This window comes from Labrus mixtus, chromosome 3, assembly GCF_963584025.1.
Source record: "Labrus mixtus chromosome 3, fLabMix1.1, whole genome shotgun sequence".
Lineage (NCBI taxonomy): Eukaryota > Metazoa > Chordata > Actinopteri > Labriformes > Labridae > Labrus > Labrus mixtus.
The window spans coordinates 24,402,126-24,429,486 of NC_083614.1; the positions used below are offsets into that span (position 1 = coordinate 24,402,126).

At 41.5% G+C, this 27,361-nt stretch overlaps 1 protein-coding gene across 2 annotated transcripts in view; it reads right to left on the bottom strand.

The window, feature by feature from the left end:
* dennd1b (DENN/MADD domain containing 1B) overlaps positions 1 to 27,361 on the bottom strand; it is a 110,666-nt gene that overhangs the window by 21,502 nt on the left and 61,803 nt on the right. For both annotated transcript variants that reach the window (XM_061034119.1, XM_061034120.1), the window contains 5 exons: positions 21,855 to 21,955; positions 19,962 to 20,007; positions 18,452 to 18,553; positions 9,232 to 9,357; positions 5,401 to 5,502 (listed from right to left, as the gene is read on the bottom strand). In XM_061034119.1, the coding sequence (XP_060890102.1) occupies positions 5,401 to 5,502; positions 9,232 to 9,357; positions 18,452 to 18,553; positions 19,962 to 20,007; positions 21,855 to 21,955 (477 nt within the window). The remainder of the gene's footprint in view (positions 1 to 5,400; positions 5,503 to 9,231; positions 9,358 to 18,451; positions 18,554 to 19,961; positions 20,008 to 21,854; positions 21,956 to 27,361) is intronic.

Below are 27,361 nucleotides of genomic sequence, written 5' to 3' on the forward strand. Positions count from 1 at the left end.
CACCACATGCTGCATAATTCTCTTTCATACAAATACGTGACAGCAACATATTGTCGCACAGTTTCTAAGCTGTAGCAAACCTACTCCCACCTCTGCAAGTGTGTCCAAAATGTAACAACAGTGTAGGTTGTTTTTTAGGTGCGTGTCCTCAGGGAGCGCCCGCTAACTAGCGACCGACACGGCCATCCGCTCCTCTGGTCAGAAGAGCTGAAAACTCATCATTAGATCATTTTAATGAGAGGTGAGACTGCAGGTTCCAACCGCTGCTCTGCTACTTAGCTGGCCCAATTAGTGCACATAATCAACCCAAATCATCACCTAGCCAAAGCCTCCACTTATCCCCCGCCTCCCCCAATCTCCCCTCCAAACACCCCGGCCACATTACCTGCCTCACTGTGGGCCTTAATTAGATTTTACTGAACAATGGCCGACACTCTCGCACACACAACAGACACTTAAAAAAAATTGCTTTAGCAGACATGAAGCTAATCTGCAAGCACATAAAACACACAACCCATGAGTTCATTCACTTCATTTTAAAAGAGCACAAAGATGGAAACATTAACAAAAAGAAACAAACATCAACACAGACAACAAATGTTCAAGACAGACTTCTAATTTTTGTAAAAGATCCAATTTAATACTCACAACATTTCCCCCTAACCTACAAATAATATTGCCCCATTCTTGTTTTTTTTTTTGCTTTGCTATCCAAACTGCACGTGTGAAGAAATCAAGCTAGAACACACACAACAGAGTCAGGCACACAGAGATCCAGATTTCCTCCATGTCTCATGTCATCTTGTTTCCTGTCGATATGGTGGTTGTAGACAGAAGAGAGGAAGAGTGTTTCCATCTGGCTACCAGCACACTGACTCACTCACAGGGTCGCTCTCAGTGGACAACATTTATTTAACTCTGGAATTGTGAAGCCAGAGGTTTGTATTAAGACTCCACAGGGGTAAGTTTAGAGATATATAAATGCAAGGAGGAGAAGGAAAAGTATTATGTTTACAGTATAATGGGAGGTCTTATTCGTGGAGTTTGGAGCTCATCATCTGTAGATACTAAAGGATATGGAGGAGAGGTCAAAGGTTCCTCTGGGAAAGTTTGGCTATATTTTGGACAGGATCCCTTTAAACCTTAATACCTATAAACCAGGGCTGTCAGCATTAACTAAATTAGTTTATCGCAACTTATTAAGGTCAGAAATTAAGGAATTTATTATTTTTAATGGCGATTAATCGCATGCTATTTTGTCCTCACTGTATAAGCCTCTGCAGTGTCTCCCTGTAGTCACAGTGATGTCTCCTTTCACTTTAAAAATCCAAAAGACAGCTCAGTTGATGAGTCTGAAGTCCACAATCTGAAAGCAGGATGCATTAGCTTATGCATCCAGCCATAGAGCTGGCAGCAAGGTTCTCTCTTATTCCTGTCAGTTTTGATATACCGGTAATTCAGTTTTTTTTTAACCATTCTGTGACTGCAGTCATATGGATTCAAGTGGACAGAGACCCCATACGTTCAGATCTTACATTTGCAAGAACACACCTTTCCCCCTCTTTCAGTAAGTGTCTCAGCTCCTGCATTCATACACTCCGAGAATGACGGATGATTATTGATTGATGGGACGCACATTGTCTGCAAAGGCTCCCGGCAGTAAATCATCAAAGCACGAGTCCCCCCTACAGACTCAATAAAACTGTGTATGGCTTTGTTTTGTCAATAAGAGGAAGAGACTTCATTGAATCAGTCTCTGTGAGTACAAAACACACATACACGACAGTGTGTAGGAGCATAGGCTGGTTGATAAGAAGCAGGTTAATGTTGACAGCCTTCCTCCGCATTCTTTTGGAGGATATCTCCCACTTGTTCTGTTCTGAGCACAGGACAGACCGAGGTGGACTGTGCAGAGAGGAACGCGTCATGGGAACAGAGGAGAAGTGTGCAAGAATGTCAAACTGTGACAACGTGTGTGTGGGTTCAATTAAGGGTTGGCTTAGTGTCTATGCAGAAAGACATTTTGTTTTAATGCAGACAATTTCAACAGCTCCAATCTGTGTGGATAAGTGAAGATTATGGGAAGAGCCATTTACATCTGAGTTGTTTTTATAGAGATCTAGATAGAGAGATATTGATTTAAAAACCTGAACTTGAGTTTCATCTATTACTAAATACCTCTCTGATATCAGTGCAAAAAAGACTTGCATGTTATGGTAGAAGAACACTGATTGCTGTCACTTTGCAAAATGTGTATTGTAGGGAGTGTATGTATAATTTTTGGAGGACGGGATTTATTAGATTTATAAATCATGGAATCTGATGGATGAACTGATTAGCACACTCACCAATACACTAACTCAATTCAAGCAGATCAGAGGCTGATACTAATAAGTAACATGCGATTAGTCGACCAAACAATAAAATAATATTCATATCCTCAATTTGGTTAAATGTTGTGTCTAAGTTGTAACGCAGCCCCGCACCACTAGTCAGGGCTGTAGCTCCAGTTGATGGTCTGCTCTTCATGCTCTACTGCCTGGATGTAAACCAGCAAAGTGAACGGATGATTATTGTAGGAGCAGCTCGAGTAAACTGATGACGCTTGCACTGCTAACACTAGCAGACAAATTAGTGCAACACATTTAAGAAGCATTTCAATAGCAGTCAACTTTGTTTTTCAAGAATGTGATGACAAGCTTCAAATGGCAAATAAATGGGTTATACACAATACGGTTTTTAGCCGTATTTTGCAGAGTTAAGCTGTGATCTATTTTGACTTTTTTGAGCGTTTTCTTACCTTTAGATTTGTGCGTGGGTCTGAATGTAATTTTTTATTTAATTGGCCGGGAAATGAGTCACTAGGAACATCCCTAATACTAATATTGGTCGTTTTTAAAAGGTGTGCTTCCAAAATAACTTAGAGTAAGTAGTTTATTACAATAACACATTTCAGACAGGGAACAAGAAGTCATTGATGGCTTAAATATCACATGGCAGGACACAGTAGTCCCTCTGTCCAACAAGTCTTTTCAGCTCTTCAAATATTAATAATGTTGTAATGAATTTGCATGAACTTTGAGCTTATTCCTCCATAAAACTGAAAATAACTTGTGGCCGACCATGAAGCAGTAAAGCTGATTTTCAAGGAGTGAAAGTAGAATCACATGTAGAAAAGAAAAGCAATTTCCTGCTGCGATTGTGACACCATAAACTCAGGTAACACCTGAATATTAGGCGTGTGCATTTCACCCTGTGAGTAATGTGGGTTGTTGTGGTCTGCCAATTACAACAATGTGTTTTGAATTTGGCACAAGGTTGTCCTTCTGTTGATGACATGTAGGTGTCAAATCCCAAATAAATGATACGAACACCTAAAAAAAGTATGGTGTAACCACCATGTTTCAGTCTAGTCTAGCACTAATGATTGGTTGCTTATTAATTAGGCAACACAACCCATATGTTAACACTCCCAAAGCTTGAAAAAGGCAGCTACTGTGTGACGCTCTATGATTCCCCTCTGAGAACAATTCCATCGGGGGTTTAAAACACAAACTGTTTACTTTACCTGGAGCCAGTGAAAAAAACAAAAACTACATAATAAACAAAAGAAAAGTTTAAAAAAGAATGCCATGTGGACAGGGTTCATACTGTCTCCTGCTGAATTTCCTACTCAGACTTTAATCTATTTTTTGTGTATGGCAATGTCCAGCACCCTGACTGTATTGCTCATTGTATGTTGCCAAATGTTATTTATATATTTCTAATTATGGTAATACTGATGAGATGGCAGTCCCACATAAAGGCCTATAAATAGAATGCAATATGCTAACATTAAAGTCAATGGATTCTATTATTGGAGCATCATTAAAAAAGAAAAGGCTTTCAATATAATAACTGTTGATGTGAAAACATTCACAAAAAAAGTGGCTGAGGAACTGGAAAACATCCATCCTCCCCACTCTCAGTGTGTTCTAATGTTTATAAAAATGAATGCGTGCATGTGTGTGGCCACACAAAAGTCGAGCGTTGTTTGTGTGTTTGGGAGCGGATGTGGGTCATGGCCGGAGCAGAGCTCGGGTGGACCGCTGGCCTCTCTCACTTAAGTCAAAAGAGGAGTGGAGGAGATAAGCTAACCCCATCCCCCGTGCAGGAGAGGAAGAGGAGGAGGAGGAGGAGAAGGAGGAGGAGATAAGGGCCGGTTTCCCAATGCTACCGCTGAGGCAGAGGAGCCAGGCCGGGAGGATGCTTTGAACTGCTGCTCGCTATCTTACTCTGCCTGGGAAAATTATAGACGGGGCAGAGTGTCCAGAGAAACAAAAGGCTGATTGAGAGGCCGCAGCGCTGTAACTCTCGGGGGTAAATCACACCGCTATCACGGGTCAGAGAGCACAAAGAAAAATTCAAGGGGGTGAGAGGAAATTTTCTTCGGAGCCAAAGGTGTCTCTACACTTGGCTCTTAGTGTTTCGGAGGGGATTTAGAGGGGAAAACATATAAAGTATACATGAGTGGTTTTAATGGAAACTCATGTAACCACACATGAATAAAGCATACTGCCTCACACACACAAACACACACACACACACACACACACACACACACACACACACAGCAAATAAATACACACATGACCACAGAAGCACTGACAATACTGTATCTAATAGAGGTGTAAATATCTCATTTTCTGAGGAAAGTCAGACCACATTTAATGCTTTTAAACACTTTCAAAGCTGTGCTAAACCCAGGATGAAGGTTTGATACAGTATATTGTGTTATAGGGATACTTAAACTAGTCTGATTCATCATGTTTTCATTTTCAAAGCCAAGCCAAACTGAGCAAACAGTGTTGAGAGATAAACACAGTAAACTGTTTCTCAGGGTCAATAACAGTCTATAATTCTCGGCCTCTTTTCCCTCCGTTTCTCCTCACTCTGAACAACTCAACTGTCAGGGTATAAAATGCTAAGTTTACCTAGCTGACAGTCTGCTGAGCACAAGAGGAAACTTTCATCTGTAAAAATGAAGACGTTCAACCTTCTAAATAAGAAATCAGCTCAAAAATAAACTGACATTGATGGGAGAGGACCAAGTTACCTGCCAAATAAGCACTCAGTCATCTTTTTCTATTTATGCTTGTCTATAGCTTATAGGACAGAGACGAGCAGCTGTCAATAAACTCATATAAGTGACAGCAGGAGAATTTTTATGTACAATTATTTTCTCAGGAGGATATAAAAACCTGTTTGTATGCATGAAGCTCAATATCATGTCCAGATTTGAGACATTTTCTCAGGTAGTATTTGTGGTAAAAATCTTTTCAAAATGAGAAGTAAATGCTTGTTCTAAGAAGCTGTGACACACATACAAATACACACATACTATGTGACAGCAGTTTGTACCTGTTTGAAGAGCTGCAGGTTGACAGCCATGGACAAGAAGTTCTTCATGGTGCTCGAGCGGTGGTTCACAAAGCTCTCCTCACAGAAAGTGATTGGCTCCCCCTGAGGAGTTCAAGGAGATGTTATTGAAATAAATTACAACAAACAATTAAAACATATTCTTTTGGCTCATTTTCTATGTACAAATTAGGTCCAGGAATAAGCCTCAGGAGCAACAGCAGATGTTTCTGGTGCATTAAATGGCCGGGGGTCCAAACAGTTTTTAAAATGATTCAAAGCAGTGAGATGCCAACATTATGTCTATCATCATTATACAGTGTAATACGTCTTTTCTAACAAAGGAGCATTTCAACTGATTCCTTCATTAGTTAGCTAAGTGGGTCTGAAAAGCCAAAGTAACTCAAACAGAGATACAGGAATAAAAGAGGAAGGAAGAAGAAGAAGAAGAAGAAGGAGGAAGAAGAAAAGTGGAAAACAACACAAAACATAGAACAGTTCCCCTGGCAGAGCCAATCTCCCCTTAACCAGAAGACAGTGTCCCAGTAAACTTCCCAGTACTCCACATGAGCACACTATTACTATTTCTTACATCATGCCTGTCGGCCTGTGAGCTATAGACACGGAGGATGACAACAGAAGCACTGCAGGCCAATCACAAGCAGCCCCACAGTCATTTCCAATCCATGTTTTCTCATAATTAACATAATTCTCACATATTTCAATGATGCTCTAAATTCTTCTGGTGTTAAACAATGTGCTTTGTCTGTTTGAGGCTGTGAGCATAGTGTGACACATAAAAACAACTTATGAACACTGGAGACTAACCCCATTGTCGAGGATGGGCGGGCGGATGATACCAGTGGCCCAAATTACATCACAGGAATACTGCTCTACTTACATCACTGAAAGTTTTTAAGGCGTTTTCTCTTGTTAAAAAAAAAAAAAAACACAGTTAAACAAGTTTGTTGTAGTTTAATAAGCTTTCCAGTCCCCATCTGGCTGCTACAGCCTGGGACCACGCTGCAGCGAACAAAACTGAACAGCATGCTGAGACTTACAACTAGCTGCTAGTGAAAATGAAAACTTTAAGTCTGGGTCTGTGTTTACATCAAAATCCAACAAAATCCTGTTGTTCACAGAGGCCTGCACGGCATGCAGACTGTTACGGCTGCTAAATGAGGAGAGAAACAGAGAATGTATCTATTTTAACAGGGTCACAAAGGTCGCTCACAATAAAGAAGACCATGACAACTTCCAGTTTCAGCTTGAAAAAAATATGCCTTAACAGTTAGTGGGAAATAAAGTTGATATTTTGAAGAAAGTTTATCAAGAGAAAAGAACATTTGGCTGGGCTGGTACTGTATCTGCAGGGTTAAACATTCACAACTCGTATCTCTGTAGAATAAACTTGAAATAACTTGGATGCATCTTATTAAAACAGCTAAACGAGGGATGCAGGTTTAGCTCAGTGGTTAAATCATATGTCTGATGAATGGAGGCTTTAGCCTTCGAGGTGGCAGCTCCTTTTCACCACATGTCAAAAACAGCATATCAAACAGCTAAAGGGGTAATTCCACTGTAAATGTATGATAAGTGAACACTATTCCTAATGTCTAATTTTGCTATCATCACAGGTACCATGGTTAATAGTGTCTTTCATTGCATATTGTCAAGTAAATAGGGTTAGGGTTGAAGTTAATGCACACATACAGTGTATAACATACAATCAAGTTGTGATTCATTAGCAAGGACTCTAGAATTGACTTCATATCACTATTGAAACACATACGTACACTGAGTTGTCATTCAATTATGTAAGTTTGAAAGATGCAGTACAAATGCAGAAATTGCACTTAGCAGACAGGTTAGGGCTGTTACTTAATGTTAAAAGAAGACTAGAAAACATAGCAATTCAATGAGGAATGGAAGAACACAGAAACGTGTGTTTGCATGTTTGTATGTATAAAGTGGGTGGACAGAGAGGGTTGAGAGTGAATGCTTCTATTTAATGTTTCTAATGTGCTTTATTTAAGCCAAAGAACGACCCTTGAAATGAAATACAATTTCTCTAGAAGGAGAGCATAAAGACAGACATTACATTAAAAAAAACTAGTGGTCAGCTCTCTTCAGATGAATTTCAGTATTTAGGAGGACCTTAATTCAAATATTATCATGTGTTATGTGGTTTGTTTTATGATTAAATAAAAACAGACCAAACTGAACTTTTTATTCATACAGCTGTTTTGACATAAAGTATATTATAATATTCACAACTTTTAATGTTTTTAAAGTGATCATTTGACAGGAACACATATTTCTTCATGTTTCTAAATGTTTCTGTAGATAACTGACGCTGTGTTTGAAGAAGTTACATGGATGTGTCGTACTGTGCAAGAGCCTATGAAATGTGTAAAGTTTTGTGTCTATAATGGTCTTTATACTTCTAATCATGTGATAGCGCCTCGACCTCCCCTACCAAGACTTTTCACATCAGGTCGGATGATATGAACTCTTCACACATCTGCTGCCCTTAAATAGCACCGAGGACACAGCGATGGCACACTAACACCTACCAACCTGACTTAGCTTCATCGATGGTGGTGAAAACTAATGAGTGAGCTATTTCAGGTTCTTTTCGTCAGACGTGTGCTGCTTCTTGCTAGTGAAAAGCACCTGGGGGAGCGTTGACTTGAGTTCAAACTGATGACCGGAGAAATGCCGTTCAAATCAGCTGATTGCTTTTCATCTCATTATCATTTTCCTGCATTGTTTCATTTGCAACTCAGCAAGACTCCCACCAAGCATCCACACCCCTCCTTCTGTTGAGGCATATGGGCCTCTGAACCACAGTGCTCTGTCTAGGAAGATCCTTTCCTAAGCTCCAAAAACCATAACTAGCAGAGTGATATTTCACAAATATCAGAACATAGCAAGCATCATCACTTTCCTCATGTAAGCAGAGGTGCAGTTTGTGCATGCTCGTGTGTGATTGCATGCATGTAAACTCCTTTGACGCAGATCCTGTCTCAGAGAAAACATAGTGTGAGTGTGCGGGAACTGAGAAATCCCTGCATGTTGTGCTCACACATACACAAACACACACACGTTCACTGAGTCTCAGTGCTTGTGTCAGAGGGGAGGCAGTTTGTTCGTATACTGTCTGTATACAGAGAAAAGAGAGACAGCATCAATAATGTAGCATCTTGACTCGAGGAGTCCACAAAGTCCAATTAATCTCAAAGCCAAAGGAACAAAGGCTTCGCTATTTGACAAACAGGACATGCTGTAGTTTGCCGTGCTCTGACTCAGACTTGATAAGCAGAAAAGATCCAGAAAAGAAATGTTAGGGGGGCTTAGTAAAGGAGAGTAAAACACCAAAGGTGGCTAAAAGGGATCTTCAAAGGGAACGTCCTGACTCCTTTCAGCTCCTCTGACATTTCACTGCCTCAGACAGGCCCACCTTAGCTCTCACCGAAGCTAAAAGCACACCTTTTACCTTCAGTCAAAACCGCCCCAGTCTTAGCAGACGGCACTGGTGTCTGACTCAACTCGCCCAAACTAAGATCACCGCAGCGTGCTACACATTCTGAGGAGCTGCGATAATATATACAAGACTGTGAATATCTCTGCATGTGAATGAAAATACTATCTTTGGCCTTTATATGAAAAATGTACTCTTTAAATCACCTTGTATTAACAGTGTAGCTGAGCATGACTAACTGTTGAAACATGATCGAAATATGTGTGTTTGCTGTCCAGGGCAGAGAAAGTTATTTGGTTTTTATATGATGCAAAAAGATGATTGTCAGAGATGAATGCCTGCATCCTTACAGGTTTATATCTGAGGGCGTCTCGGTAGGATCCGAACAGAGCGGCCTGCGCTCTCAGGAAGGCCCTCGCCACACCACTCCCTGTTGCTGTTGACTGCTTCTTCAGCTTGCTCTTCAGAGAAGACACCTGGTGGAATACAATGAGAGGGAAAGTGGGCGAGACACACATAGAGAGGGGGAGAGAAAGAGAGATGGGGTGGGGGGGTGGAGAGACGGAGGGGTAAAAGTTAAATTATCACCTCTGAAATTGGTGGAGGAAACAGCTAGCCCATTCTGGGTGTGAAGTATCACATTTGCAGGTCATCCCAAAAAGGAAAGAAAAGAAAGGGAAAAGCTTCAGCCTTCCCTTCTAGCTTATCTGTTGTGCTGCTGAGAGCACCTGCTGCTTTGCTAATTGAGCGGAGGAAAGGGGGGGGGGAGCAGAGAGGAAATGGAAACTCGCTTGCATCCTTCCTCTCTCACCATTTCTGTCTCTGTGCTGCCACCCAAACTCTCCTCCCATCAATATCTAGCCTTTTTCACTACTCCCTCCATTTCTTCCTCTCCTCCTCTTTCCTTTTCAGTCCTCCTGTTCTCCCCTCCCCTGTTGGCTCTCCCCAACTCCCTCCAGAAAGGGACTCTTGACATAAAAATGTCTTTAATTATTTCCCCCTCTCCTGGCTCTGTCTCCAGGACTCCAGGCGAGAGTGGAGGAGCAGCAGGCCCGAGCTTGTTTTAGGATGACAAAAGATTCACCCTGGCCAGCGGGCCCCGGGGAGTCTGGGAAGGAAGTTGTCAAGAGGCTCTCCTCACCTGCTCAGCAGTCATCTGACTGTGCTGTGGCAGAGCAAGGAGGAGGCAGGGTAGTGAAGGACTACTGCTCTCTGTGTGGGCTGTGCCAGCTTCTCACAAAAGCACAACATTTGATTGGGCTCTACGGGAGCTGGGAATCACAACTTAAAAGAAAAACCTATACATTTAACATTTGACTTCAATTAAAGCAAAACATGTTAATATTATATTTTTATCTAAACCATATAATGACATATAATGAGCTGAAATCATTGCTTATTCTCTATGTGAAGGATTCAGTGTCTTGCTCTTGGGCTAAACAACAGGGCAGAGAAAACTTTTTGGATGTTGGATCTTCCTTCATCACTCTGATTTCTGAATAAGGGTTAGCCTTGAAGCGTAGTGTAACTGTACGATAAAGCACACAGCTACTTATACAACCATTCCATGAAATCACTTTATTTAACTTCAGTACGATACGATACGATACGATACAATCTGCAATAATTTAATTTTTTAAAAATGACACATGAAACATCACACAATGTCTAACAGTATCACACCTATCTTCTTCATTAGCAAATTAACTTTTGTCCATCTCACCCTCATTCATGTCATAAGTAGTGACACAGTGAGTCCAATTGGCAGGGAAATCTCTTTAAAGCAGCATTTTTCTGTTTATTAAATCATTATTTGGAACCACTATATGATAATTGCATCACAAGAGTCAGGATGAGGATATATCAATATTTTTTCCTACCCCCCCAATATTTGTATGTCTGGCTTGTTCACCTTCTTAAAGCAACGTGTGATATTTACATCAATTTCTATGCTCCAGTGTTATAAGATTTAATTGGAAAAAGCAGTGTTTGAAGGCACAGAGAGAAGAAAGAAGAGATGAAAGCAAGAGAAAATTACAGGTTTTGTCCACCATTAAATGACCCCAGTTCTTCAATTTTGATCAGCTCTTTTTCAATCACAGTAGGCCAAATGCATCATGCTGAGTAGCTGCAGCGCTAGAGGGGTATCATGGTCGGGCGTCTGCAATTAGCCTTTCTGGAGAACTTCAGGGAGGAGAAGCAAAGTGTGAGCAGAGCTCGTACAAAGGACGGGCAGAAAGAAGAAGAGGCTGAGTGAGACAAGGAGAGGAGTAGAGAAAGCGAGACGGAGAGAGTGGCAGTCTTAAACTGGGACAAAGACAAAACGAACAGCGTCGATTCCTCTCCCCTGGGCTTTCTCACTCTCCACATCGTCCCCGTGCAGCCATTGCAAATGCTCCCAGGCATCAAACAGGAAGTTTATCACGGATAAATTAACAAGTGTCATCTCCATATTCACTCATTGTGCTAAATGCTTTTATGTTTATGTAAAGCTCTTTCTGGAATTAATATTTCATGTTTATGTGCGTTTTCACAGATTTTTTTTTTCATCCTTGCAAATCATTAAACTGTCTTTTTTTTGGGGGATGAATCAAAGCGAACACAATGTCAGTATAAGTGGGGGAGGCATACCCCAAAGACTGTCAGAATAGACGGAACAGAGTTTACTCTCTGCACACAGAGTTCTGTACAGCAGCTTTGAACGGACGAGAGCGCTGCAAACACTTTTTTTAATGAGGTGGGGACACCACTTCACTTGTGCTTTGTGTCCCGGTGTTAGGGACAAAAATGGATGATAAAGGATAACTTCAAAGAAATATTAAACATGATAAAAAATATTCTTCTCAAGTCACACATGATGATTAATTAAAATGTCACATATAACAAATATAGAAGTAGTGAAGGACAAATAGCAGATCATAGTTTTTCAAATAAGAAAATGAAGCACAGTCGCAGGTGAGCTCTCTCTCACATCCAACTCAAAAAAATAAATGTGTGTTTAATAGTTAGATTCGAATGTGGCGCCAACGCTCAATACAATCATCAGGTATGCCTCCATGGTAATGGCTCTGTCAAACTAATTAACTTCTACAGTTTGAGTGAAGCTAACGAGATGCGTACAGGCATCAGAGGAAGGCCAGGCTCTACAGGTGATAACCCAATTTGGCAGTGACATTTTTTAGTGTAAAGTCACAGTGGCGGTGATGAGATCAAAGGCAGAGAGTCCCCCATTGGGTCCAATTAGAACTATAGCATTGTACAGGGAAAGGGTGGCAGGAGGGGAGAAAGGGGAGTGGGTGGTTGGGGTGGGGGAGAGAGAGAGAGAGAGAGAGAGAAACTGTTGAGTTATGATATTCATAATCTATGCAGAGGGGCCTTTCCAGTACAGGTCTTCTCCCCATAGCTGTGATCTTTTCAATTTACATCAAGGGAAGATGGTCGGGATGAAAGCGGGGCATCCAAAGCGCACAGCCCACAGAGGGCAGACATGGGGCCTCATTAAGGCCCGGCCCAAACAGGGTTTGAAGTGCGTCACATAAAGAGCACGGGGTCAAAGGTCAGACATAGAACAGATCTCCATTTAACTCTCCAGCTGGAAGTGGTAATTAGCAGGTGCAATGATGATCCCTGCTTGACTGTAAGGGATGATGCCTCTGTAGGTGACACCACGCATCTGTGTGAACGTGTGTGTGTGTGTGTGTGTGTGTGTGTGTGTGTGTGTGTGTGTGTGATTGAGTGTGTGTCTACCTAAATGTGTATGAAAAGATGCAATGATACTCACATAAACATCCACCTTATATCACTCTCATATGCAGATAAATAAAAAATGAAGTGACTGAATATATACTAAAAGTACTGCTAGCCATCAATTGTAAAATTTCAAAATAAAATAAAAATGTACTTTTTATAATAATTACTAAAAGACACAAGTCACTCTCACCGTCTTTGTAAGAGATAGAGAAGCTCTCAACCTCAAGCACCTGATTAAATATAGCCAAATTTCATATAACATGCCAACATAATTAAACAGAAAATGCTTGAAACCTGGTCATATCTGTTAAATAACTGTTGGACATGTCTTTATTTGCCAGCATGAAACAGAAACAATAATGTGTCAAAAAGGTAAAAACCTGACTGAAAAAATTCTGTTAACTATACAGTGATTTAAAAAAAAAGGTAAATGACGGGAAAATAAAACATACACACAAAACTGTGGATAAATATTTAAAATGTTCCTCTTAATAATCACTACAGAAAAAAAAAAAACCTCCCAAATAACAACCCTGACACTTGTCTGTTGTTTAAAAAGAAATAAAAAAAGAAGAAGTTGGGTTTTCTTCTCACAAAAAAAGAATGTTTTGTTTAAGATTCTGTCCAGGGAAAGAAAGCCACTGGGACGCAATTAAAGAACTACAAAGAAAAAAAATAGTTATGAAAATCTCCCACTTTCTTTTGATGTGCTGCAGTCTGAACCGTGCAAACACACGTACACGCAAACACACACACACACAAATGTGAACAAAGACACACAGAGAAGAGGCGTATACACGCACACACACGCACACAATGAACGTGTTAGTTTGAATATGAATTTCGTTCATCGCTCAATTTAAAACAATATTAGATAATTTATGAATTCCTTTATTTTAAATGAAGCTCTATTTTAAGTCTGATGGTAAAACTGCACAATAACAGGGATATTACTAAAGATGATAGGGTGGAGTTTAATACAATCTTTTCTTACCAACGTGATCGTTATGATAGAAAAAAATAACTTAAGTGGATATTAAATTAGCCGAGTGATGAAATAAATGAGTGAAAACAGAGATAAACTAGAAAAATAAACTATTAAAGCATATATAATTCTCAGTCATTAAATGTTGTTTTGTTTTAAAGCACGAACAATACGAAACATTAGTGAGAGGAAAAGTGAGAGAGAGTGCCAAAGCATGGGGAAGAAAAGTCTGTGTGTGTGTGTGCGTATGTGTGTGTTTTAATAGGGCTATCTCATTGCCATGAGACTCTCCCCGGTGTGGGGTTACTTTGTCAAGCTGACCTCTTATAGCAGCTATGCAGCCGAGTTTTGCATACATAATTAACTACAGCTAAATGTCATCTCTCACTTCAATAACTAACGCGGTGGGTGATGCTGCTCTCCCTTTTTGACTTCTAATCCGGAGTGAACCGCCGGCAGAACGAGTGTGTGAAAATGAAGTGCAGCTTTAAACTCCACATGAGTAAATGAAGGGCTGCTAACACTGCAGAGAGACCGTTTGCAGCACAGTTCAGCACCATTTAAAACAACCGTAACCTGTAAAATGACTGCTTAAATGAGCACATCTCCACATTTTGCAGCCGGAGAAATACAGATTGAAAAAAAACAAAACACTATCACAAACTTGTTGGTAAGTTTGTTATTTAATGCTGTAAACACTGAGACTGGTTGTGTTAAATTACAGTATGTGACTGAGGTGGGGCGACCACATTCCCAGTGTGAGCTACCGTCTAGTTAGAGCAGCATGTGACAGGCTGAACTGTCGCTGGCTCTGCTACACCAAGAAAGGAAACTGCTAAATCTGAGTTGAAAAAGAGGGAATTTTGTGGACAAACCAAAAATCTGTGAGTAGCAAAAGTTTACTCCTAAACTAGATCTAAATGTCAGAGATGAACAATTCTGGCCGACAAACGTGTAGACATCTGTGTGTGTGTGCCTGTGCATCGCTCTGCATGTGTGTTTTCCTGCTGTCGGCTGTAGTAGATGATGATGTAGATGTTGTTTTCTCTGAGCATCTGAATCTGAGCAACCAAATTAAAGCCGGGATGTTTGATTAAGTGTGCCAGGTGATCTCAGGAGAGGCGCACAGACACAAGTGCAACCCCCTCATTCATTTGTAAACCTCCAAATGCAGGCTTGAAATACAGGAAGTAGGAGTGTACGCTGTAAATTCCCCCCTTTATTGGGAATACAAATGATCAAATGTATGAAGGCTAGGAATGTATGGGTACACGGTGTCAGCAAAGTAGCGCGAGGCAGAGAGGAGGAGAATAGAAGGAATTAGGCTGTGATGTGAGAGGGAGCATCTGAAAATAAAGATGTAAGCAGCATTGTAGCACCTCACCTTGAATGTGTGGCACAGAAAGAATAATACATGAAAAAATTATTCCGTCATCGCTATGAGATCAATTGGCGGGATCAAAAAAAAATCTGATTCAGTCACACACTGTTTGTTTTCAGAATTAACAGAGTCCTAATTTGCTATTCTTGGATACTTTTAATGACTAGCGCGGTAAACAGCTCCAACCAACCAAAAGCCAATTATAACTTTATCAGTACAATCTCTGTGCGGGGACGGAACTGTGGATCGCAGAAAAAGAAACAAAAATACCTTGATCTTCCAGGGAAAAACTACATTTCTTTTTATTGAATATTTTCTTTTCAGCATGCTTGTCAACATATTGATTTTACTGACAGCAGCACACTCTCTCTGAGATTAGTATGACTTATTAATGTGTAAAAACAACGGAAACTTTCACTTCAACTTATGCAGTCTTAAAATATGAAAAATTCTCCTAAAAATACACAGAGTCAAATCAAAACAAATAAACTCTTTATATAATAATGATTAAAATAAAATCTGATAATAAAAGAAAAGCACAAAGTTAAAGACATCAGCAGCAAAAAAAAGTTCCTGGGTTGTTTTATTCATAGAAAGACGACAAAATATACGGCGGCTTAAAATGAGAATATTTTAGATTGACTTATAATTAAACAAAGAGAGTTACACTACAAAATGATTAAAAAAAAATAAATGATTAAATAGATTAATGCAATTCATTTATCTGCATTTGTAAAAAAATGATGAATCCAGAAAAAAGAGAAAATTAAATTAAACCTCTGATTCATGTGTCATCTCTAATTAAAAAGAAAGAAAGTCATGACCCTCAAAAGATCGCTGCATCCTTTTTTGCCTCGTGACCAATTAACTATTTTATTCAGATCTTTCCTTTTTCTGCAAAACGGAACTGCTACCGGCGTGCTATTATTGGTAATAGTCAGTAAATCTGAAATATTATGTGTTAAGTTGCAGGAAGAGACCATTAAGGGGCGGGCACTAGTGGAGCCGGTGTCGGGGGCCTGTCTGAATGGCGGCGGCTAATTCAGGACAACTGTGAACTCTGAACCTGCTAAAAGCCCGGCCACTGGTCAGCCGAGCCGCCTAACAGAGTCCACATGTGCTCACAGCCTGCGTCGGCATAATTAGACAGATCTCTGAAGGTTTGCTTAAATCAACATCAGAGTGCTTTGTTTTCCCTTCTATTACAAAGACTTAAAGAACGCACAAAAACTGCTTGTGGCCTTTACCTTTCATCCACTTCATGCTTTTAAGTGTATTCATACCAACCTATGCTGGGCTTTTAAAGCTAAAATAATCATTACTTCATGGGTCTTGGGGCTTCAGTTTCCTGCTGAATAAAGCCTGAGTGTTAAGTAGCCAGTGTTGCAGTGAGAATTAGACAGAAATGAGGAGTGGTTTTAATATCACAGAAACGAGGCGCGGGCTGAGAACTGCTCAGCATTAATCAGGATTTCAGGCCTCTGTTTGACAAACTGCACAATGCCTCAAACATCTTCTTGTGTGTAAACAAAACATCAAATGCCATGTGGCATGTCCTCATCACTAACAAGCAAACTAACAAGAGACCTGGAATTCCACTCAATTAGTACCTGCTCGCTTCCTTATTAATCTGCTCGCCCCGGTGAAAAGATGAGAGGAGACAAGAAAAAAAAAAAAAATCGGAATAGGAATAAAAACAACAACAATTTGTTGCGATAAATATATTAATGCCACTGAAGTTTTCCATTTCAGGTGGTGTAATTTGACATGATATGTGGGCTATGTTCTGTCATTAGTCAGGGAAAATGGTGAGTAGGGGATCAAAGCGAAAAAAGGCTCAGAGCCTGCCACTTAATTTAGCACACGGTAAAGACAAAGGCTTTTCTCTCTGCTTCTGTCGCTTTTCAAAAGCCCTGACTCCTTTTTATGACAAACTCAGTTTGCAATTTAATTTAGGGCTGGAGTCCCTGGGTGCAGAAAAGCTAGCAGGCAGTTAGTGAGAGGAAGGTTTTGTAGCCAGACAGGCGCACAGGCAAAGAAACAGCGGGTGCACGAAACGTCCAGGCTGGCGGTGAGTGCTGTGAGAGCGAGACAAGAAGGCAGACAGGTGTCATGAAACTCGAGCAGCCGGGCAGTGAGGCAGGAGAAGAGGTGGGCAGGCAAGCAGGCTTAAAAAAAAAAAGTAGCCAGGAAATTGGTTAAATGTAGGAGAGATCACATCATTGCAGGTAGTAAGACAGCATTAACGCACAGTAGAAGTCACAGCAGTGAGCAGTGCTAAATCAGGAGAGCCAGAGGACTGTGGGACTGAGTCTGCTGGACAGTAGATTGAATTATATGGTGCCTGTAGGTGGTGGAGGCTGAGAATATACTATAAGCGCTGTAGGTAAAAGTGCGTCCACAGCCTCAGCAGGGCCTCCGTTTCTCAAGAGGAGGAGCTGTGATATACACACCCAGAAAAATAACTAAACAAACACAATTCTGCTTCCCCAAAGAATATAAGACAACAATGTGAGTAGTTTCTAGGTTTGGTTAAAGTGTGTGTGTGTGTGTGTGTGTGTGTGTGTGTGTGTGTGTGTAGTTTTCTAGGTTTGGTTAAAGTGTGTGTGTGTGTGTGTGTGTGTGTGTGTGTGTGTGTGTGTGTGTGTGTAGTTTTCTAGGTTTGGTTAAAGTGTGCGTGTGTGTGTGAGTGTATAAATTTGACCCTGACGCTGTGGTGATGCTTCCTGTAGCACTGACCGGCGTCACTGCTCCATTAATTAAAGAGACGAAGCACTGGCAGGTGGCTTCACTGCCCACACTGGTAATTGGCCCCCTTCTTCCCATTCTCTCCCCCTAGAAAATCACCCATCTCTGCCTTTTCTTTTCTTTTACTCTGCCTCGTTCCCTCCTCCTATCTCTCGCTCTCAGAAACGTGCCAGTGGGCAGGCAGAAATGCAAGACTTTGTGAAATAATGATTAGAATGGATGGAGATGAAGGGAAGGGAGTTGCACATTTTCCCACAAGCCTCTGATGGTCGGGGAATGCTGTTCGCCTTCAAGCGTCACACGGCGCGACGGGAGTTTACTTTAGACAGCCGCAATCTGAGGAGCTGGTGCTGCAGTCATTAATGATGTGGGGAGGGGACAGAGCTATACTTTGACAAGTTTCTGCATGGTTATATGGTTGTGTGTGTGTGTGTGTGTGTGTGTGTGTGTGTGTGTGTGTGTGTGTGTGTGTGTGTGTGTTTGTTTGTATGTATTTGTATGTGTGTGTGTGTGTGTCTGTGGGCGTCAGTGTGAGTGTGTGAGTACATCAGAGGAGATGAGAATGTGTGTTTGTAAGTGATATTCAATGTGAAAGTGGAAAAGAACCTTCTGTGTGTCATGTCTAATTAGACAATAAAGGTTGAGAAGCTCTGAATGGTGTGTGCGTGTGAGTGTGCGTGTGTTTGTGCGTTTGTGTGTGACTCACCACGTCGCTGGGCAGGTTGTGCAGGTCATCAAAGGGACTCTCCAGGGTGTTGGTGTCCACGTTGAGAATGACCACATCCTCCAGTGATCGGCTGCGTACTCTCTGAAGGGAAGAAAAGTCCAGAGTGAACATCAACACAATGATTCAGTGAATTTAAACTATTCTGATAACCTTCTTACAATAATGAACGACTCTTAACCTTTAAATATTATTGTAAAAAAAAGTTTGCTTACTTAAAAACTCTAAATAACTAAGTTTACTTTTAAACTTTGGTAAAATTATAGATTAATTTGCATATTTCAGATAATAATGAGCCTGAGAATATTGTTGGTTAATCCTGTTGTTTATCATGATTTTAGTAATCATACAATTAAGCTTTAAATTCTAACTCCTGTTTCAGGTGTGTTTCCATGCAGGCAGTCATTTCTGTCCAACAGCCCCAGAAATTAGAAAGTACACTGTCACCTTTAAACCCCCACTGTCATCACACTCCTATACCACTGAGTAAAAAATGGTGTGTAAGAAAAATAAAAAATTAAAGCATCTTAACTATAGAACACACAAACACGTATTTAAAAAATGAAGAATGGCACTGAGAGGAACATTTGGACTGTGCAAAGATTTTCCTCTAGACCAAAACCTCATGCATCAACAACACAGTGATGCTGTGCTGTGTGCATCCTGATGGCGACAAATTCAACAATTATTTCAGTGTGGTGCAGGATACAGGCAGGTGTGTCTGTGTGTGTGTGTTTGTAGGGGGGGTGGGCAGAATAGTGTGTGAATTTCTAGTTTGTCACTTTTGTGACAGCCTGTGCAGTGGAGGCTCACATGCTGATCTGGACTAATTATGTAGTGGCGGAAAGGGGGTCTGTCAGGGATGCAGAGTGTGATAAATACTGCCTCTGCCGCAACTGTCAGACAAATATCACACACACACGAGCGCGCGCATTGCAACATATGCATTTGCACAATTACACACTCAAACAGACAAACACTTGCATACTAACACTCACACACACAAGTGCAAACGTGCGCGTGTTTGCAACTTGCATTCTCACACAACAGCAGTGCCGAAGACGGTTTGCCCCTCTACAAACACTGCAGGTTTAACAATGAAGGAGAGAAGCTCTTTGTTTGCAGATACTTCTTCTGCCTTTCTCTACGTCTTCTGTATTTCCGAATAAGAATGCACATAAGCAAGACAGGAGGATAAAGAGGGGAAAACACTCCGTCAGTTTTTTAAATTCATTTTTCTGTGGGTGTCAAACATGGTCAGACTGATATTCCTATTAGTAATTGAAATAGTTCACACCAATATTGAGAGCACAATTCACCAAAGCATATGGGGCATTAGTTAGCCAGATACACAGAGAAGAAACACTGTGAACATACTACATAAATATAAAGCATGAATGAAATATGATAAATCCTGATTCAAATTAGAAATCATCCACTTTCTTGCAATAGTGTTTTTACTTTAATATCCACCACAGAATGACTTACGTACCTCAAGCAGACTAAGATGAACTCCCACAAAGTATGGCATGGGGGCACTGTGGATGAGAGCAACATTAATATCAAATGGTTTCATGCAGTTAACACATATTTATGAGAAAACATGAAAAAGGTGCCTTTCACACACCATTCCCAGAAAAATTAAAAAAAGACTCTTGAAATGGAGGGTATTCATTGGGTAGCAGATTGTTGACCAAGTCAAGATCAGCTGCTTGACATTACAAAGTCTTAATACAGGCAGCAAGACTGATTATAATTATAATGTTGTTCTGTATCCCAAGCATATAACATGCAGGGTTCAACTGATTACTAAAATCAGACTTCAAATTTAGTTTTCACAAGAAAAGCAGAAATCCTTGTGTTGCTCCTTCATATTTATTTTTTTGCCAGGTAAAAGTTTGTATTCAATGAGAGTTGATTGAAACTGTTTTTAAAGTTTTTCTAAAAGGAGGAATCAGTAAGAATTAATTTACCTTGAAATACATGACAGGAAAATACTCAGGATACTAATGCCATACAGTTATTCAAGTTATTGATGTGAATTTTTATTTATTTATTCATGATGACATTAAATCTTATTGCATGTCCCTTTGGAAGTTGAATGGAGTTTTCCTTTAATGAGATGGCATTTTCAGTAAATATAGAAACTTGGAACCCTTCCTAGAAAACTAACGGAAACTTGAAATGTTTTCTTTTTACAACACAAAAATATTCTTTGCATGGTTATTATCATGTCACTTCTATTTTATGGGAAATTTATCTTCATACTCAAAGACTGTGGCAAGGAAAGATTGAATCATAGAGCGTGTTTCCATCCACCAAGACGAATAAAATCAACAAAAAAAGTCAAATAATAGCAACCATTTTATGATGAGGTTAACAGAGGCAGCAGTAATGGGATGGCTGTGGGTCAGAATCTCCCTGGCCGGAGTGATTCAGAGGCCACAGGCTTGTAATCAACTTAAAGCAGAAGAAAAACAAACATCAGGTCTGGTGCTTTGCACTTTGGCCGCCGTCTTCTCTGTTTTTATGGAAATACAGCGCTGACTTTCATCAACATTTACACAGACACACACACACAGAGCATCTAATAGAATTTAGCTATCAAATCAGTGCATGGGGGAAACCCCTGTGATTAAATAAGATAGAGATGAGTCTTCACAGAGTGTTGAAAATCACATTTTACTGTCAGTGATAAATAGCTTTTTGAAGCCGATTTGTCCCTCATGGTAAAGCCCGGTACTGTGGGAGCTACCAGAACAGATTCGACAAAAAAACCGCTCCTTTGACGTAAGCCGACATCCCTGTTCACACACACTTTTTTAATATGTGCAGGTCTGAAGCTGAACTGAACACATGTAGATGTGTAGATGAGCTGTTACATCTGCTCTCCATTCAGTTGCTTTCGAGTCCACTCAGATTTGTTGCATTTGTGTTGGATGGGTGGTAATGAACTCCTGAGAGGGCTAACATGATGAGAGAGTGGTGCTATAAGCACTGGCATGAAATATGAAGCAAGGTGATCCGGGCCGTTCATTATGTCGAGGGGCCACACAGGAGATGGCGCAGTATGAGAGGAATCGTGAGAACAGCTCGAAGAATGGGGCGGGAGGATGTGTGAACATGTGTGTCTGCACTTTTACACCGAGGCTTTAGCAGCGGTGCTCGGTGCATGACCAGGGCATGGTGTGTGTGTGTCTGTGTGTGTGTGTGTGTGTGTGTGTGTGGGTGGGTGTGTTTACCTGTCTACGTTTGAGGTGTGTGTCTGTGAGCGTGCACATGTGTGTCATAGGGAAAGTTACAGGAGGGAAAACTAGGAGGTGAAAACATTTACTGTGATGATACTGACTGTGTGTGTGTCTGTTTCAGAGGTGCTGAGCCTTACCAGCAGTAGTCCAGAAGATGCGGGGGCAGAACAGGGATGAAGATGTGCTGCCAGTACATAGGAAATAGCAGAGCAGCCGCACCATGGACACATGCAGTTAACTACAGAGAGAAAAAGAAGCAAAGGACAATCACAACATCACTTTTCAAGGCAACACCTGAACTATAGAAAAACAGACAAGAAACCGTCTGTGCTTTAAACTCGACATTTGTGTGATTTCAGATTCAGAAATCACTCGCAACAAGACAAAAAAAAGAATAAAAGGCCAGATATAGTGTTGTCCTTTAAAAAGAATACATTTCTACACTTATGAAACTAGTTTCCACACTTATTAAATCTAAAGACTTCTGAAGAACCTCAGACGCCATCCTCTTATTATCCTGTTTTCAAAATCATAGTCTGATCAGGGTTTCCACTTCGGTGATGCTTTGTAGTGATGTGTCAATGTACTGTATGTTTGATTTCATTGATTTCGCCTTTAATCTTGCTCACAAAAAGGCCTCGGAGAGAACACGGTGCACTGACATGTCTGGTGCCGATGTGATGAACACACGACCTGCGAGCTATTGTTGGAGGAAGAGAGGAGACTGAAAGCTGGAGATCACTGGTTGACAGGAGAAGGGTTGATGTGGGGGTGAAGAGGAAAGTGTTGAAAAGGCTGACATAAAGAAAGGCAACACTTGCTTTACACTCACAGAACATAAAAACACACTTTTCTTTTTATTGATTAATTTGTGGTGGATCATCTCTGACTGCAATAAAAACAGCTGCAATGGCACCAAGGCATTAAGTCATTTCAACTAAAGAAAATATGATGCACAGCTTCTACCCTCTTATGAACACACAAAAAGCCACAAAAAAAAGCCCAGTGTTAATAATTAACTGCCTTTCAATTCAATGTCAAACTTAGAATTGTGCTGCGACCTGCACAAAAGCAACAAAAGGAGCCCAAAACAGTGCTGACAGTTACCATAAAAATCAAAATTATCCCAACTACTTTGACCTAGAAATTAAAAGAGAAAATAGCCCTTTTTTTTTAACAAATAATGAGAAGCAATCACATGAAGATGACACCCCTTTTCAAAGGAGCGCTCTACATTGTCAAACCAGCATTACACATAAAATTAAAGTCATTGTCTCCCATTGTCTTAAATCCGGCATCCCCCTCTTGACATCTCATGAAAACCCAGCTATAGTAATGACCTGCAACACACACACTCACACAGACATGCACACACAGACACACACACACACACACACACACCCACACACACCCACACACACACAGGAGAAAGAGGCGTTAGCTCATCCCCCAGATTAAAATAACATGATTAAATATGGAAAGAGAACAGAGGTCTGAGGGGCTCCTGCGGGACTTCATTAGGGCAAATTGCCAAAGAATGAAACATGAGTTAGCCAAGAGAGACTGCGGGCGAGGCCAATACCGTCGGGACCTTGGAGCAGCAGCCGCTGTTATACTGCTGCGGCTTCACAGTCAATGTGTGAAGCGGACACACTATCACACACACTCACACACACACACACACACACACACACACAACTATCAGGAGACCCCGTGCTCACTGACACACACAGTGTCACAATTGACCGGCCAAAAGCGAGTGAGCTTTGGCGGATGAAAACCACCACTGCCAGAAAAAGAAAGAAAAAGGGACCCCACCCTCTGGACGCACCCAAACATCAAGCCCGGACATCTTACAACAAAAAGTGTGTGTGTATGTTCAAAAGTCTCCCTCCCAGTATGTTTGTTTTAACTGCATTCATTTTTCATATCAGCTGAAAAAAAGGCACGATTTTTTTCCAATTGTCTTCAATTCAATATCTCAAACACCGAGTCCCACAATAGTTAGGACTTAATCAACATTTAATTGGTGTCTTGCTCTGTGTATCTGCATATGCATATTTCTGCTGCCTGCCGTCTTCAAATAAAACACAACAATACCACGCTCCTGTCAGGATTAATTCCCCCGCAAACAGTTTGTTTTTCTGTTAATTCTGAAAATAAATCAATGCTATGAATATTAATGTGTGAAAGTGAAGCACTTGGTGGAAAAGCTACGATCAAAACCATCACACCCTGCTCCCTTTCTCCAAAGCGATGAGGGTAAGGGGGCCATTAAATTGTGATGAAGAGAGGTCAGCGATCCGGCGGCGGATATACATACACACATAAGCTCGTGTGTCACACACGCGCACAAACACACACACACACACACACACTAAGTGGAGAGCCAACAGGCGAGTGTATTCCTCCTCTGGGAGTGCGAGACAAGCCCCAGCCATTCTCTGGTACCAGGAGGTAATGGCACAGAACACCTTGCTAACCAACTCCAATTATCTCCACCAAGCCTCAAGGTGAGCCCCCCAACTGGCATGATTTACTCTCAGGTTGAAAGGGAAAACAGGAGTCTCTCTCTCTGTTTCTCTTCTTCTCAGGCGGAGTTGGCTGAGTGGGGAGAAGGGGGGTGGGGGTGGAAACTAAGATAATGATTTATAAAGCAAATCTAGATTTCTGTTTTCTTTTATTTGCTATCTCCAAAGCGATGGAGGTGGCAGTGTGCCTGAGATAAGGCATTTTGGAGGGAACACCAGAGGAATAGTTCACATATTTGCTTCTCTAATTCAGCTGAAAACAAACCCCTATGTCCTTGTTCAGGTTTGAGAACGAATGAAGCAAAAAGTAAAAGGGAGATAAGTGGGAAAAGAGAGAAATTGTACCGCTCTTTTTTTTCTTCATTTACGGGGGGGCTTCACATGAGAGTGGGTCATGAGAGGCTAAGGCTGATAAAATATTTGCCAGGCTGATAAATAATAGATGAGTGGAGCCAAATGGCTTACACGCTCCACAAAAGACCTGGGTGCTTAATATTCCATTCAATGGAGAATCACAGATACAGTCCCCAAGAACAAATACAGGATTAGGTGCTGGGTCCAGTCCTCAGGGACCGGGGCTCTGCCCGGTAATGAGGGGCTGCCTGCCTCTCACACTGTGTGTATGCGGGTGTGTCTGGTGTGTGTGTGCCTGTGGTTTTGTGTGGGGTGTGTGTGTTGCCCCTTCCTCTGAGAGAAGCTAACCGATTATACAGCGACAGCCTGCTTCAAAAAGCAGTCAAGGTCTTTGGTTCTGCCCTGAGAGCGTTCTCAGTGCACTGTGGCTGAGACAGAAAGTGTCCACACTAACTCTGGTTTTCCCAGATCCATTCAGTGAGACTAAAGGAGCCAGAGACTCAGAGAAAGAGAGACACGGAGAGATGAAGTGGAGGAGATGAAGAGAAGAAGAAAGAGTGAAGTTAAGAGATTAGACCTGCATTGCAACTTTGAGTTAGGTTGCATTAAGCTAAGAGGTCACACATCAGTCTTTGTCAATAATGAGGACTGATTTTTAGTCAATTGTGTGTGTGTGTGTGTGTGTGTGTGTGTCCCATCAAATACTAGTCTAAAAAGTTTTTTATATGAGCAGAAAACTGACATTGCTTGTGCCATTGATGTCAATCAAACTGCAACTTTGGAATGTCATTACCAATTAAATTTCCCTGATACACATCAAAATGTTTTTCAAAGATTTAATAGCTCTTCATGTTTTCTGCTGTGTTCAAGCAGCCGTTTCACCACCATCTACAATTTGTTTTAATATTTTCAAGCTGTGAGTAGCTCCTTTAGTTCCTTTGTGCATTGCATTGTGGGACAATTTTGTCAATCAACTGCACACTCGCATTTTTTTCTTTCTTCTTTTGCATGCACACTTCAATCACCCTGATGTACTAAGCTGTGTCCCTTTGCACTTTGAACACAGTACAATCTCTTACCCTGAACATAATATTACTTGGAACAGGGATACATTTTGATGCTTTTCTGCAGGAAATTAACAACAAAAAAGGGGAATTATGGCACATAGATTTACACAACAATAATCGTAATTTACATGTGGGCAGCAACAGCAACGCATCTGTTATCTCTCCAACAGTCACACAGCTATCCATATTCATACATCATCATATTCACATGAGCTGGTCCCTTTACATGCCTGAAAAGCAGCACCACACTTCAACAGTGAAGTTCCCTGAAAGAGGGAGCCGGACCCACCAGAGGCCTCAGATGTTCTCCTCACTGTGACTCGGAGCTCTGGAGAGTCTGTCAGTGAGGAGTGCGTTTCCTCCCACACTGCTCCTCTTTACCTGAGCGACTGGACATTTTGAAGTGAAACGCAGACAGAAAATAGAGGAAGTGCTGCTGTGGGGGCCTCTTTCATATATTTAACACCACTGGAGTTGAGATTCTGGTATTTTTCTAAAGTCAGAACCAAAGCGCTGTGCCCTTCGCATACACATGCACACACAGATGAGGAAATCTACTGTATATGTTCAATTCTAGTGAGAGTGAAGTGTGAGACAAATAGCTGCTGCTGCAGGCAATGTAATTCAATTTGACAGGAGGAATGGTATCAACAGAGTCGCTCTTGACCTCTTCACACCAGCCTCCAACGCTCATTTCCCCTCCACAAGTCTTTCCTTCCAATTCAGTCCCCACACACTCTCCAAATTGCATTCGTTCTTCTCCTTCGTCTCCCTGCCTCATTTTCCCTCCAAATTCTTCATTTCTTATTCTGCTTTCCTCCTCTCCTCCTGCTGTCCTTCTGTCCATTGTTTCTCCTGCTGGTTTATCGCTGTGTTAGCCTCTCCCTCTCCCCTCCCCAGCACAGAGTAAGTCACCAATTACCCGCGCTCTGCTTCTCCCTCTGTTGACAAACGCCGGTGTCAGGCCCAGCACGACGCAGGTGTGCCACAAACAAGTAGGTGGCACAGAGAGAGAGAGAGGGGGCACACAGGACGACACAGGTAACAGCTAACGCCAGGCCTCCCACACACGCACACACAGTCTTACAGAAAGACATAAGACAGAAGGTACAAACACCTGTGAGCTCAGGAGAGCAGGGACACACAAAAAGATGCATGCAAAAAAAGAAAAGAAGAGACGGAAACACCCACAATGTGTGCATATGCACATACACGGCCAGAGCGGCAAAGCACACAACAGACACATGGCAATGGAGCTGAGATAAGTCTGTTCAGGGGTAAATGAAGGGGGTAGAAAGGGGGAAGGAGGGGATGTCCCAATGTTCTGCAGATGCCCAACAACAGAGAGATGCATTAAGATACCCAGGAAGAGGGAGGCAAAGTCGCAGAGAAAAAGAGGTGTAGCCTGGGTGAGTGAGAGACAGATGGACAAAAAAATAATATGTCAGTGAGGAAGAAGATGGAGAGAACGAAGAGAATCAGAGTAAAGTCGGGGGAAGAGGAGAGGAGAGGAGAAGAAGAAGAGAGGAAGAGGCAGGAAACAGAGAGACAGCTGGCACTCTAGGGCACGCTGGATGGATAGCTCCTTGTTAGCATAGGCCTGACAGGCTGATGAGAGGGCTGCTGTCAGACAATGCTGAAGCCGGGCTGTGTGTGAGTTTGGGCGATAGGCAGGGCAGAGGCTGGGCTCCA